At 39.6% G+C, this 14,412-nt stretch overlaps 1 protein-coding gene across 4 annotated transcripts in view; it reads left to right on the top strand.

Annotated features, from left to right (window-relative positions):
• DNAI1 (dynein axonemal intermediate chain 1) overlaps positions 1–14,412 on the top strand; it is a 137,606-nt gene that overhangs the window by 41,514 nt on the left and 81,680 nt on the right. For 3 of the 4 annotated variants that reach the window (XR_016461640.1, XM_090131376.1, XM_090131375.1), the window contains exon 13: positions 2,385–2,504. The exons of the other annotated variant lie outside the window; for it this stretch is intronic. Coding sequence is in view for 2 of the 3 variants with exons in the window: in XM_090131376.1 (XP_089987502.1) it covers positions 2,385–2,504 (120 nt within the window). In the remaining variant the exon portion in view is untranslated. The remainder of the gene's footprint in view (positions 1–2,384; positions 2,505–14,412) is intronic. 4 annotated transcript variants of the gene reach the window in all.

The raw sequence follows: 14,412 nt of genomic DNA, 5'->3' as shown, positions 1-14,412 counted from the left end.
ATTTCTTTATTGATAATACTGAGACTGAAAACACTGTCAGAGAGAGAAAAAAAACATTTTGGATTTATTAAGTGAATTTCCTTGTCTCGTGTAAGGCTATGTGCATGTGATTCATATGTGGGGACTGCACTGGAGTTGGCTCTTTAGTCATACACCTATCTTTGGCCTTGTGAGACCCCAAGTAAAACTGCTGTGGTTATCTAAGTGCAATATCACAGAGGCTTAGTTGGGATTCATGTGGCCCACAATTGCATGCACACATTTCAAAGGGAGACTGATACTGTAGTCTGGAATCAGTTTGCTATTTGGGCTGTATTTATGAAAAGCACTACAATGACATAACAAATTCCAGCTTTGAGAAGATGTCTCCGTGTCAATTCAAATGCCTGTGCTCAGCACTGATCTAAAGTTGGTAAAGTTCAACATAACTTCAATGTTCAGAAACCAAGGAAAATCACTCTGACTTTTGGTAGCAGTTTTGACAGCTTTGTTGTGCCAGCATGGTGACTGAGCATTTCCTTTTAACTGTAGGTGTGTTGCTTACTGACATTGGGTATTGGTACTCTGAGTTGAAAGACTTATTCACGAATGCTGATGATGCCAGTTATTAATGGTGGGTGGTTTATTAGTGATATATTAGGACCCAATTTGAGAAAGAAAAATGAGGCAATCAGAATTAAAATTGTTGCTTAAAATTGTTGCAGTAATTGTTGCTTAGTTGCCAGGCATTTTAATTGATTATATTTGTTATAGGCAGACAGAAGCCTCACTAAATAATATGCCAAATTGCTACAGTAAAGGAATATTATAATGCAGAAAACAAGTACAAGCACATAAGCAAAGAGGAAAAAATAAAAAGGAATATGTGAATCTTATTTGTGAATTGCTGTAGAACATCTTTATGGACACTCAGTACGCCCACAATCAAAAAGAAGGACCATGGGTCTGCTCTATTTAATTCATGAGTGTATGGTGCGCTATGAGATTTTCTCATAGCTGTAAGGAGCTCTTCCATGACTATACTGTATTGATTAAAACAGGCTGTTGAGGGAAAAAAAAAAAAAAAAAAAAAAAAAGGTAAGAAACAAAACAGCATTTATATGTCTCTGAAGCAAACATAACAAAATTAACTTGCCAGGCATGTCCATCCTGTGGTCTGCAAGCCACATGCAGCCCAGCACAGCTTGCCATCTGCCCATCACGCAGCCATAACCAAACAGTGATGTGCTGTTAACCCCTGGGCTGAAATCAGGGCCTGGGCAGGGTGCAGTGCCAGCTCAAGTGATGGCAAAGAAGTTTATGCTTTTTAAGATATTGGCTAAACACAGTCCTGTGAACAGGAAAAAATATGCATTCATGCTTCCATTTCAATAAAGGAATTTGAGAGCAGCTTTCAAGATTGCAAAGAAAATTATCTTTGTGTGTGTGTGTGTCTATTTGTGGCTCCATTTTAAGTCAACATAAATACATGACTTTCAGATTTTCAAATGAAATCAGTTATCTGTGATCAGATATTCAACTCAAAAATCTGATCGTGTTTCCCTGCTGGACTTTTGTAAGCTCTATCTTACCAAAGAAAAATACCTCTCACTTCACACCTTATTCATGCCATTGCTTTTTGGCATTACATACATTTGTGAACAACTGTTTTCAGGAATGAAGCGCAAGAGGAGTAAGATTTCATCAAAAATCTCCAATGAACACCTTGAGACCTCACTAAGAATTGCAACCACTGCCACTGAACCAGACTGAGGCATTAGTTGCATAAAAACAGGATCAAATATCCCACTGGTTTTATGGTTTTGTTGTTTTCCCTTTATTATGTTTTAGTTTAAAAAAAAAAAAAAATTGTTACCTATGTATGTATATATTTTATGAGGGCTGTTCCAAAAATAATGCCTCCCATTTTATTCTCTTGGTCCATGATGGCAGAGGCAGATGTTGGTAGTGTGGTAGGAGAGATTGAACCTTCCCCCCAATATTCCATTACGTTTTGTTGCTGTACAACAGATGGCAGCAGAGAAGCAGGGTTACAAAGTACTGTCTGAGATGGAAGTGCATACGAAGCGAAAGTATGGAGCTGAATTCCTCCATGGGGAAAAAATATCACCCTCTAACGCTCAGTTATGCTTGCTGAATGTTTATGGAGACCAATCAGTGGATGTGAGCACAGTGAGGCAGTGGGTGGTGTGTTTCAGCAGTGACAACAGCAACAGTGGGTCACCTTTGATGGTATAGATTTTTATTAGAACAGCATGCAGGCTCTTCTTCATCGCTGCAAAAAATGCATAGCTAATGGTGATGATTATTTTGAAAAGTAGTGCTTCGTGGCTGAGAATTTGCTCTAACAAACAGTGATACTGTGCTCGTTATATCTCTTGCAGTTTTTATTGAAACAAATAGGAGTCATTACTTTCAGAGTGACCTACATACAGCCCAAGACAATTCCTTTTCACTCTGTGTGGCCCAGGCAAGCCAAAAGCTTGGAAATCCACAAGGAAGAAGTAAGCAGAAAATCACTGCTGATATTTTGATAAGACAAATATCTGACAGGTGGTGAGAAATGGAATAATCAGATTGAAGATACAGAATGATTTAAATCTCTTGGTAGGAGAGTACAGCAAAGCAGTCTATTTTATGGTGACCAAGCATAGGTGTGAAGAAATTCAAGGCATAATCTGTATGGAGGCAGCCCTACCTTGAGAAGCTGTGATCTTTTAAAATAGTGAACACTGGCACATAAGGAGAGATTTTGCATAGGAACTCTGAGTTTCAAAGAGCCTTAGTGCTTAAATGATCCACCTAGAAAGGCATGCTTACTTCTGGTTTTGACATGCAAGGGAGAAGGATGACAAAATAGAAAGAGTTCAAAAAAGAATGAAGGAATCATCTGAGGAGGGCTGAGTTGGGAAAGAAAGTCAGAGGAGCTCGGTTTGTTCAGTTTGTCAAAGGCAATCCAGGTAGGTTGGATCCTGGTCTGTTAACTCCCTGTATTGGCAGACAGATCATGTAACAAAGGGCTCTTTAATCTCCCAGACAAATGGTGTAACAACATCAAAGAAAAGCTGGAGCTGTGTAAATTTAGGCCAGACAAAGTGTGGGTTTTAATAGCAGACTGGTAATTGAGAACAATTAGTTTTGTTGCAACAAATTCCCAATCTCTGGAAATTTTTAAATGTGGAAATTTTAAAGGTGGAATGTTTGTCACCAAGTTTTGCTCTGTGACAGCAAATTTTTTATTTAAAACAAGAATTAATGTAGAAAAAGCTTAAGTTATTAATGTATTTGTTTTTCAGGAGCCTGACTTACTCAGTATTTTAGCCTTTGCAGAGGCTGTTATCAGCACTATCTCATGTCAGAGACCTTGAAGTTCACCGGAAAAACATCTGTATCCATGGTCCTCCATGGTCTGGAGGTCTTTAAAAATCCTCCCCCCAGAACTGATGTTGGAAACTTATGCCATCATGCATCCTGTTTACTGAGCTAACTAATTGTGGTCAATTATGCATAATTACACTGAAAATTACATACTTTTAGATCTGTTTTCCAAATACCAAATATCTCTTACCACACATACATGCTCTGGGAGTGTAGAATTGACAGTACCTATATACCTGTCAATGCTTTAGTAAATATAAACTACTAAATACAATATATTATGTGAATCACATGAAAAATTAATTTCAGTTGCCATCTTAATTACTTGTAATTTAAATAGTCAGAGCTTTGCCTAATTTTTTCTTGTCTTAACCTTTTGCTTTAATTTTAAGTTAAATCATAATGTAGTCTTTTGCTGTAGCATTTTGCTAAGCATTAAGTAATAAAAGGCTCTGTTGATGTGTTTGGGGAAAATGACATTTTAAGAGATTTTTTAGAGCCTGAGGATCAAAGGAACTCCTCAGTCGTCCTGTTGTGTCTCTGGAGCATTGCAGGCCATTAACTTCTATCCACTTACCTGTCTGTCTAGCCCAGTTTAATTGATGCATTTTGGTCCACAGGAGATTAAACATTTGTATGCCATAGCCTTACCTGGTTGATAAAGCCAGACTGACTCTTTTCTTTTTTTAGCTTTGTCTCTGAAAACAGCTACATTTAAGTTGCTGTGGGAATGATCTTGTAGCACTGCATAACAGAAACTGGGTTGAGATCATTTAACTGTCTTTGCCATTGATGTAAATTGATGTTAATTAAAGTGATGCTCTCATAACAGAAATTAGCTAAAAGACTGTCTTCCCTTCTACACTGGAAGACCCCTTCATTTGGCAAGAGCTGATCAATAGTTGATGAGGACAAGCAGAACAGCTCTATACAGTCTTAAATGTGTCATTTTATGCTGCATATTTTTCAAAAATTTTGAAAATAATAGGTTTTCTTACGCCTAGGCTCTATAAGACAAAAGGCATTTATAGCTTGACTTTTCCGTAGCAAGAGTCCTAGAATCAAGTCTATTACTCACCCTCTATTGTAAGCAAGAAAGATATTACCAGGTCCCTGGGTAACAGTGGCTTTGGTGGCCCAGATCACCCTCAGCAACGCGCTGTTCAAGGGCTGCCAAGGCTGTGTTATTGTGATGGATACTGGCTACCCATTCCTTAGGGAACATCCCATGACTTCTGTACCCAACCCTGGCACCTATCTATTCCCCTAGTAACTCACATTTAGATACGTAAATAGCAAAGTAAAATCTAACAGAAGCACATGTAACTCAGCCAAAATGCTTTTACTTGTGCCAGATACTTTTGTCCTTACTAACTTTATAGTTTGAAAGACTTGGTTTTATTCTTGCTTTATTTTGCCTTGCCAAAATCTTCATATGAGCCACAAAGCAGATTTCTTAATCTATTTCTAGTTCTATCAGAGAGAAAATAGTATCAAAAGTATGAAGATCCAATCTTGATTTATTTATTTGCATTAAGACTTTGCAGTGGAGGTCCACAAATTTGTGAATGCACAAGGATGGGAATTTTGTAAAATCCTTATTTTACCAACTTATATCACTGTCAGTAAACCAGAATTATATATCACTTTCTTCAGAGGAATTCCAGAGCCTCCATAGAAGAGAAGGCTAAATGAACTGCTTTGTTTAGCTTCCGTACTGCTCCATAAGTATCTCACAGATGATAAATGCCAAGGAGGCCTAGGTGCCAGTTCAGGCACATAGAGTCATTTAAGGGAGAGTTTGGAATGCTGTAGGTTTGCTGTGGTTGTCTGCCAGAAGATGGCTCTGGATCCAACTACCTGAGGGATTTCTCCAATTCTTCCTTGTTAGACACAGCTGCAGTTGTGAAATCAGCCACATGGATAAGGATAACCACTGGCTCAATCAGATGTATTTAGTGTTTAATTTGCATAGTTTACTTTGGCTAATCAGCTCAAAAATTTCCGTCTTTGATAAGAAGATAGAGCTATTGTTAATCTTTCATGGCTATAGGAAACAGCACTAGCAGTTAAGTGTAGGTGTTGAAAAATTCCACAGCCATATAAATAATTTGTACAGAATTCGGTTATTTTTCTCATGTTAGCTATTCCTGCCTCAGATGTGATCAGGTGATGTGCATTCTTCAATTGCAGTCAAAATCTTTCATGTCAGGAGTCACTTTAATGCTGAATCCATTGAATCCACGTGTGGAGTCTGTAGTTCTGCAAGCAGTTCCCTTGTGGCAAAAGAGTGGAATTATCTGTGTGGGCTTCTTTTTTATTTTTTAAGCTATAGAAAACCTCTCAATTTCAGTTCTGTGATGTGGAAGGTATTACAGGAATTCCTAATGAGCACATCAATGTGTGGCTGAGATGCAGGGGATGTACCAGCTTGAAAAAAATTTGATGCTTTTCAGCTGTAATGCTTAAGTACCCTTGAACATGCTACTCCAATCAGTTTGTTGTGTTAGACTACACTGTGACAGTACTTTCATATCAGAGCACTGAGATGAAATCATCTATCTTCTATCTAACTCAAATAGAAAAAAAAAAAATCACCATGAGGTCCGCAGAGCTTGTGGTCAGCAAAGCTTGTGGTCAGCCTTGTGTGCAAGCATCATTAACAGTGGTGTACCTGTAACTGGGACTAGGCTGGCCAAATGGACGAGTCATTAACCAAACTGCCACTTCTACTGCTTTCTTTCTTGAACTTACCTTGACAATATGCTGAGTGCTGTAGAAGAGTCTATGCAGAAAATGTGAATTATACAGCCCTGCTGTATGCAGGATGAGCAGCATGCATGTTAATAAACCCTGCAGTGCAGAAAACTCTCAGGTTGAAAACATATCAAAAAGTAAACAACAATTCCTCTGTTTAGCTTCCCTCTGTGGCTTTATCTGCCCCTTGATGCATGCCATAGTAGAGCAAGACCATATCTGTAAGCACTTTTTACAAACCGCTGTACAGGAAAAGGTCTGTCTTTATGTAGTAATCTGACAAGTATGATAACTAACAGTTGTCTTTTTTAATAGCTGTCCTTAAAACTGTAAGGACAGTAAAATGTCTTTTTATTTGATAAAAACAACATATTTTAAATCATTTTGAGTGCAGCGTACAGATTTATGAAGTCTTCAGCAAAAGGCTGTTTGACATATGAAAGTGAGAAAAAAAGAAGAGCTAGAAGTGGAAAAGGCAATACTAATAAGCATTGGGAATTTATTTTTCAGGGAATAAGGAAAATTTCTTTGGCAGCCAGGAGAATTTACCCTGAGGGTGGTACAGTGTTGCCAAGTCTGATTATTCAGAGATCACAAGGCAGGCTCTCAAAATCAGGAGATGATTACAAATGATAAGAGTTGACTTCTTTTTATTTTCCTCCTGTGATTTCAGGGTAGAATGTGGTGTTTTAAAACCTTCCTTTATTGGTGTGAAGGCTGGCTAAGAACATTTCATTCTGAAACAAAGCGGAACTTGTGTTTAAATAATGAGGCTGAGGCTTGGAAAAAAAATCTCCTGCTACTGCAGCACTAGTGATACAGCAGGAATTTGCAGCCCTATTGTAGCTCCTGTCCATAAGATTCCCATCATGAACACAGAGACGGTGGTTCCCAAGTTGATGGACTTTTGACAAAAGCTCCAGTTGTGGCTGTCCAAATCTGATGAATTACAACTTTTGCCATTTTATGTGTTTTGTGAGACTGACTTGCAGTTGGAATCTGGTCCTTGGAGTACAATTAAGAAATCACTGGTAAGTTGTGGTCTGATCTATCTTTGCTAAATTGGTATTCCTTGGTGTTCATTTGCTTTCTTTAATATTATGCTTTCTTATCTGTTAGATTGCTGCTATGACTGAACTATGATTTTTAATGGAATTTTCTGAATTTGATTCCCACTGAGAAGGGTGAATTAAGTTTTGCAAAGGAGCATTTGAGCTGTATTTTCAGATTTGCAAAAAGGTTTTCAAGACTTCCAGCCAAACCTCAAGCCCCAGTGGGATCTTCCATACTTTAAAGGCATCAGAGCTTAGCTTCTTCCTATATGCCTGTTGTACTGCAGAATCTTTGACAGCTTGTAGTTCTTCCAGACTTCACAGCATGCCCTGAAAATTGCAATTTCCTTTTCTTATTTGAAACAAATTCTTATCATTTCTTGCATATGGTTTTACCGCTGACAGTCTGTAGTCCTAGCCTGAATACTAAGGCTGTAATGCTGTTTCTTGAGTTCTGCTACAGTGTATGAATGTCTTCAGCTTAACTCTCAAAGCAGGAGCCACAGAAAAGGAATCTCTATTAATTTACAAATGATAGTCAGTTGGGACCATGTTCTATGCTGACCACCAGCTGATTCACATTTTTAACATGCCATTGTCTTCCCAATTTAAATTGTATTATTTCTTGAATCCTCAGCTTTCTCCAAGCCTCTCTGGGTGGCCTTTGAACTATTCATGATGTATTTTTTCTTTTACTTAGCACATGTATTTACATAACTGCAGATTTAGTTAAAAGAAAGGAAAAATGTGTCATCTCCAGCTGAACTGGAAAACAAAATTGTTGTCAATTCGAGTAAACAGCTTCAGAAACAGGAAATCTGAAAATCACATATTGTGACTGACATAACTGGGCAATGAAGGCTGACTGTTGGTAGGGGTGATGACCACAACTGACCAGTATTTTCTGTGGTCATGACATTCCTCATTGTGTTGAATAGGAGAGGGCAATCATGGAATATCTGAAATAATGGTAGGCTGTGTTCTGATTTCATGACCAGGCTTACCAGTCTATCTGGTATGGAATTATCTTTAAAATGAGTTCATTTAAAGATCAGATTCGGCCTACGCTTTTCACTGGGAAGGTATTTGAATATGTCTTCCTTCCGCATTAAAACATACTTCTATGTTGGAATCACAGAATCACAGAATCACAGAATCACTAAGGTTGGAAAAGACCTATAAGATCATCCAGTCCAACCATCCACCTGTCACCAATGGTTCTCATTAAACCACATCCCTCAGCACAACATCCAAACGTTCTTTGAACACCTCCAGGGTCGGTGACTCCACCACCTCCCTGGGCAGCCCATTCCAGTGCCTGACCACCCTTTCAGAGAAGTAGTATTTCCTAATATCCAGCCTGAATCTTCCCTGGCGAAGCTTGAAACCATTCCCTCTAGTCCTATCACCAGTTACACGAGAGAAGAGGCCGACCCCCAGCTCGCTACAACCTCCCTTCAGGTAGTTATAGAGAGCAATAAGGTCTCCCCTGAGCCTCCTCTTCTCCAGACTGAACAATCCCAGCTCCCTCAGCCGCTCCTCATAAGGCCTGTGCTCCAGACCCCTCACCAGCTTTGTTGCCCTTCTCTGAACACGCTCCAGGGCCTCAATGTCTTTCTTGCAGTGAGGGGCTCTGTATATAAAAACTGTAAATTAGTCTGGCATTGGTCTGATTTTAACCTTGCTGATTGCGGGGTTGGTTTCAAAAAGAATATAATAGTGATACAAAATCAGACTGGAATTAGCCTCTAGAAATCATTTACTCGGTATCAGGACAGGCTTAATTCTGCTTAATGGCTTACAACACGTGTGGCACGTCTTAGATCAATGTCTTAATACTCAAGAAGACGGTAACTCTGTCTCCACTTAAGCATCCTGTCCCAGCACTGTCAGATTTATTTGCTGGAGAAAAAGCTTTGAAGACCTGATGCTCCTTGCCACATGGATTGGTGTTTCTACAAACCTGAAATTCAGAAGAAAAAGGCCAGAGCTTGGGCTGGAAACTAGGTGGAGGACTTCCTGCTTCGGATAGGTGGGATGGCAACAACACGTCCTTCTGGACATGTCTCCATATGGCAACAGGGACCCTTTTATCCCTTGTGTGGATGTGTATGCTGAGGGTCTTGAAGCTCATCACAGACTGCGTTCTATCTTTTGTCCTTCTCTTTGGAGAGAGAGTGCTGCAAGGGAACACCTCCCCAAAACATTCTACTGCATGAAGACATACATAGAGACATGCCTGAGTTAATGGCCAGCAATGTACTTTGCTCCTGGTTGGGAAATTTTGAAAGACCACTTTAGTGCCAAAGGAGCAAGGAGCATTGCTGCCTGGAGCCTTGTCCCCTTTTCCAATCGGCAAAGAGTGCGCTGAGGGTGTGTACAGACATTTTGAGGATGCTCCCATATTTTCCCTTTTGTGTGCTGTTTAAAGGTAGAGCAGATCATAACACTCAGTATATCCCCTGGAAAATACATTGGCTCCTGTCTATCAGCTGTTCACAGGCTGGATCTGCTGGCTTTGTAAGACCAGAGATGCTGGAGAAGGGATTTGGTGTTGTACCACGTATGTTAATGTTGTCTGACATACCTCTCTGTGTTATAAATATCCCTATCAGATAGTGGAACCGCATTAATTTGTACATGTTTTCATGCCAAATTTGCTTGCCTTTTCTAATCAAATATTTACAAACAGTCTCACCATGCTGTCTGGCATCGTGAGCCAGCTCTCTGAACGAAACCATTAATTTTATGTTGCTCAGCATCGGCTGATTAGATGCTTTGTGGAGGAAGAATTGATATGAAAGCACAGAAATGAAATCAACAATACTCCTGCCAAGCACTGTAGCCTCTTGCTATATGTTGCTTTCATTCGCCAACTGGTTTTATTCATTTATGTGAGCGAATAGTGAGTGAATCTTACTAGAGAATTGCACAGGCCGTGAAGCAGCATTTGGGAGCATGACAGTGTGACTTATTTGCTATTTTCTTTCTGCACCTCTGTTCCCAACACCAGAGGTCAGCTTTCTGCTGTTTGCTTGAGGCAATTTCTGCTCCAGCTGTGACATCTAGACATTACAAAATATAAAGAAACAAACAGGAAGATCTCAACCTCCTCCAGGCCAAACATTATTTGTGAGAAAGGTTGAAGTAGGTGTAGCGATGGGCCGGGTAAACTGTGCTGCACTTCTAGCAGTGCTAATTTCTAGTTGCCTTTGCCTTTCTACCTTGTGCTGCAGTTATCCATGTTTGTTTGTTCAGACTTACTTCAGAGCCGGTGGATCTGAGAGCTTCTCCATGGTGCACTGGGGTTGCCGAGGGGGCAGGATCTCTGCCTGTCTGTTTTAGATGTGTAAATGGTCTTTTTTGCTCTGATACCTCGGTTCCCTTCTGCCTTGATAGTCTGTGTCTTCCCAGATGAGGCCGGGCAACCCTGCCTACATTCTTACTGATTAAAAAGCCAAGCCTGCGTGCAAAGACAACAGACAAGCAGAAGACAACATGTATCCAGAGCTGCATGAACCTCAGATCCCATAGGGTGGTCCTGGTAACAAAAGGCTCTATTCCTGTAATTGCCATCAAGGGAGAAGTGTCTCTGGACTCTTGTTTTTCCAAGAGATAATTCAGTGTTGAGTGATGCTTCTCCGGGCCAGTACCCCATCACTGTATATACATTTTGGAGTGCTCCTAACTAGTCTGAACCATCTTCAGCTGCTGCAAAGAGCAGAAAGCTCACTCAGTCAGCTGTCTGTCCTCACTAGCTAATAGCTAGTTCACGAGCTGTCTCAAGGCAGCTTTGAAAACGGAGTCTTCTTTTGGTTTCATTTAAGAACTGCTAATTACATAGATTGAGTGTTACACACATGTGATATCACCATCAGTGCTCTAAGATGATGATACCATTTCAAATGAATGGTTTTCATGCAGATCAGCAAGCACAGGGTCACAGAGTTAGAGCAACAGAGGTGAGAAGAGATGGCAGAGAGAAGTAGATGAGCAGCCCATATTTAGATTGTTTTGTGTCTGTCATGAAACTGGACTTGAAAATATTCTTCTGCCCTCATGTACACTCTGAGAAAAGAAAATTTGTGAGACAGCTGCAGAAGTTCACCTCAGGAGCTCTGACACAGGATGTGGAAAGCTTTTGCTGACCACAGACCAGCAGGAGGGAGGAGGTACCACTTCAGCATATGATACTGGTGACCTTTTCTGAAATGCTGCATCCTGCTACGAACAATTCAGTCTTCACTGTGGACACTCAAAAAAACTTCAGAGGAGAGCCACAGTATGACTTACACTTGGAAACTACCTTACAGTGAAATACTTAAACATCTTAACTTAATTAGCTTAGTTATTAAGGAGTAAGCTAACTAAATAGTGATTTTCTTATTATCTATTAGTTACTTGAAGGGAAAGGAAGGAGATGTCTTACAGAACGGAACTCTTTTTTCTTGCTTTTTCATCTAGGATGGAATCTAGCAAATGGAATTCAGAGGCCTCAGAAAACTGGAAATGATTTGATTTTTTAAATAGTGGAAGTAATTAAGCATAATACAGCATGTGCTGAATTATTTCATCACAACCATCTCTTCTGGCCTTAGAATTTATGAATCTGCATAGGGCTCATTCCATCATTAATTTCAGTGATATGTAAGTTACTTTGTAAGCTCCTGAGTTTAGATAGCTTGTCATTATTTGTAGGGCAGAATGGTACAAAGAAATTGCATAGGGCTCCACTGAAGGCTTTTACTTCTAAGGTTTTTCTGTCTTTTGTTCTGGAGATGAAAGATCGTTTTTCAACAGTGGGGATCAGTAAAAACCTGAAGGAAGTCTATCTAGTGTCATATTTTCATCAGAGCTGAAACTTGTGAGACATTGAAACTGTTCTTCACTTCCCTTTTGGTTTTGCCACTCCACAACAAAAATACGTAAGGTCCAGGATAACATTTCTCCCTACTGATCTGCAACTTAGGGAAGTAAGTCATAGTTTTCCATTCGTAACTTCATGCTTTATAGTGTTTGGCAGGCTGCTAAACCATCAGAATATAACCAGGAATACCTGGATTTTAACCTCATTGATTCGTATCGTAGACCACCATATGCTATGATTCCATCAGGAATACTTAAAAAAATTGTCATTGAAAAATAAGTACAGACCAAATTCTGAGGTTTTAGAAACTTCTAGCACCAGAAGAGAGTAAAAAGCTCTGCACTATTTTTTTTGTTTTTCTAAATCAGTGCATGCAACATTTTTTGTTCTCAAGGATATCACTTTGCAGTAATATAGCTGAGGGATGATAAAATGAGTTTTAGGATATTGTTACGTGCAGTCAACTAGAGAAGGTAGGAAAGAGATTTATTCAGAGATGTTTACAACTCTGTATCAGTGAGAAATCTAATCTGCAAAACATGTAACCAGCTTTTAGTTGTTTCTTCAGCAACTTCTCTCCACTTCTGTTTTGCTGGCTATAAGATAGGAAGAACATGATTTTCCTGTGTGGAGAACTGGAGGTTTACTTTGTGCACAGAGCATCCTTATTTTTTTCAACAGTGGATTCAGGTCATAGTGAAATTTTAGGAATTAATTGCTGTTGGAATCTCACCTGCCATAAAAGACAGGCAGCAGATGTAGCTCAAAGTGCTATTGCCAGTTTGTTCAGCCCTGAATTATTCTCATCAGATTCAGATTCACTGCCCAGCAGTGGTCTGGCTGGTGGGGACAGGAGGTAGTGGGAAGCTGAACTCCCCTTTAATTCCCACTGTGAATCCACGGTCTTGTAGTTTGGTTTGATTTACGTAACGGTTGGCTTCCCAGAGTGGGAGTGCACAAAGTTGGTTGTCACTAGACAAAGCTAGAAGTTTCTTCTTTGGTATATAAATATCTGATGGTAAGCAACAAAGATAAGTGGATCCAGACTCTTCTTGGTGGCACCAAGGGAGAGGACAAAAGACAACGGAAAACAAACAAAGACAGAGAAAAGTTCATTTAAAAATAAGGCAGGACTTCTTGTCTGGGGGATTGGCTGAGCAATGAAACAGTTTAGCTAAGCAGGTTGTGGAGAAATCTCCTTGAAGATAATCAAAACCTGACTTGACACATTCCAGGGCAACATGCTGTAGTTGGCCCTGCTTTAAGCACTGACTAGATGCTCTCTAGAGCTTCCTTCCAGCCTCAGCTATTCAGTGGTTATAAGTTTCTTTTCTTTTTTCTCACCTTATTCCCATCATATCTAAATGTGATCTAAAAATTGGCTCATGGTTTGCACGGGTGTTTATGCTTTCTTTATGTGAGCTTTTCTGCCAGTTCCATTCTTTTATAACAAGTTCATTCTTTTATAACAAGAAATTTCACTCTGAAAGATCCTCCCCTTGCTATAACTTTTTTTCCCTTTGTTTTTGTTACCTGATCAAAGGATTGAAAGCTATTGATTTGTTGCCATTTACATTGCAAGCTGACTTTACTGGGGACTAACAGATATAGAATTTGCTTTTATTTTAACTCAGTGTTTCAGAAAATGAATTGTTTTGCTCAGAAATCTACATTTAGTAGTTCTTAAAAAACACTCATACACTTATACTGATCACCAATTAAATGCTTCACAGATCTGCTTGAGATGTACCATATTTCATGCACTAAAAATAAAAGCAAGCCAAGAAGAAATAAGTTACTGCGAGAAGAACTAAATAGCTGGTCTGTATTCCAGCCATGTACAAACAGGAATGCTGAAAGATGCTGTGCAGATTTAATCAACAGTACTGGCTTCTGCACAGGATAGTGGGAGGAGGACCTTTAGGGACCTGGGAGATGCCTAACAACAAATTAATAAGGATTTAGACAGGATTCTGGAAAAAACATCACTTTATCAATGCCTTGTTTTTTTTACACTTTTGTAAGTATCTGATGTCAGTGCTGCTGAAAATGGGACAAGGACAGGTGTCTGAGCTATAATGGCTGCTCCCACGTTCACTGTTATTGAAAGTGCATGCCTGTACAAAACAGACTACGGGCTGACCCGTGCATACATCTCTGCTGCTTCTGTGCTCCTCAGTGAAACCTAAGACTTATGCCAAATGCCTTCAGAAAAATTCTCTCAGCTGCAGTATCGTTTCTAATTGCCACCTCTGAGGTCTAGGCTGTACATGTCTGTCTCATCAGGCATCTGTCTGCTTTCAAGAGGCTGCAGCACCATCATAAAACTCTAACGTGTCTGTCTTTTAATTATAGAAC

This window comes from Phasianus colchicus, chromosome Z (assembly GCF_987193195.1).
Source record: "Phasianus colchicus chromosome Z, bPhaCol1.hap1.1, whole genome shotgun sequence".
Classification (NCBI taxonomy): domain Eukaryota; kingdom Metazoa; phylum Chordata; class Aves; order Galliformes; family Phasianidae; genus Phasianus; species Phasianus colchicus.
This window is presented reverse-complemented; position numbering and strand designations above follow the sequence as displayed.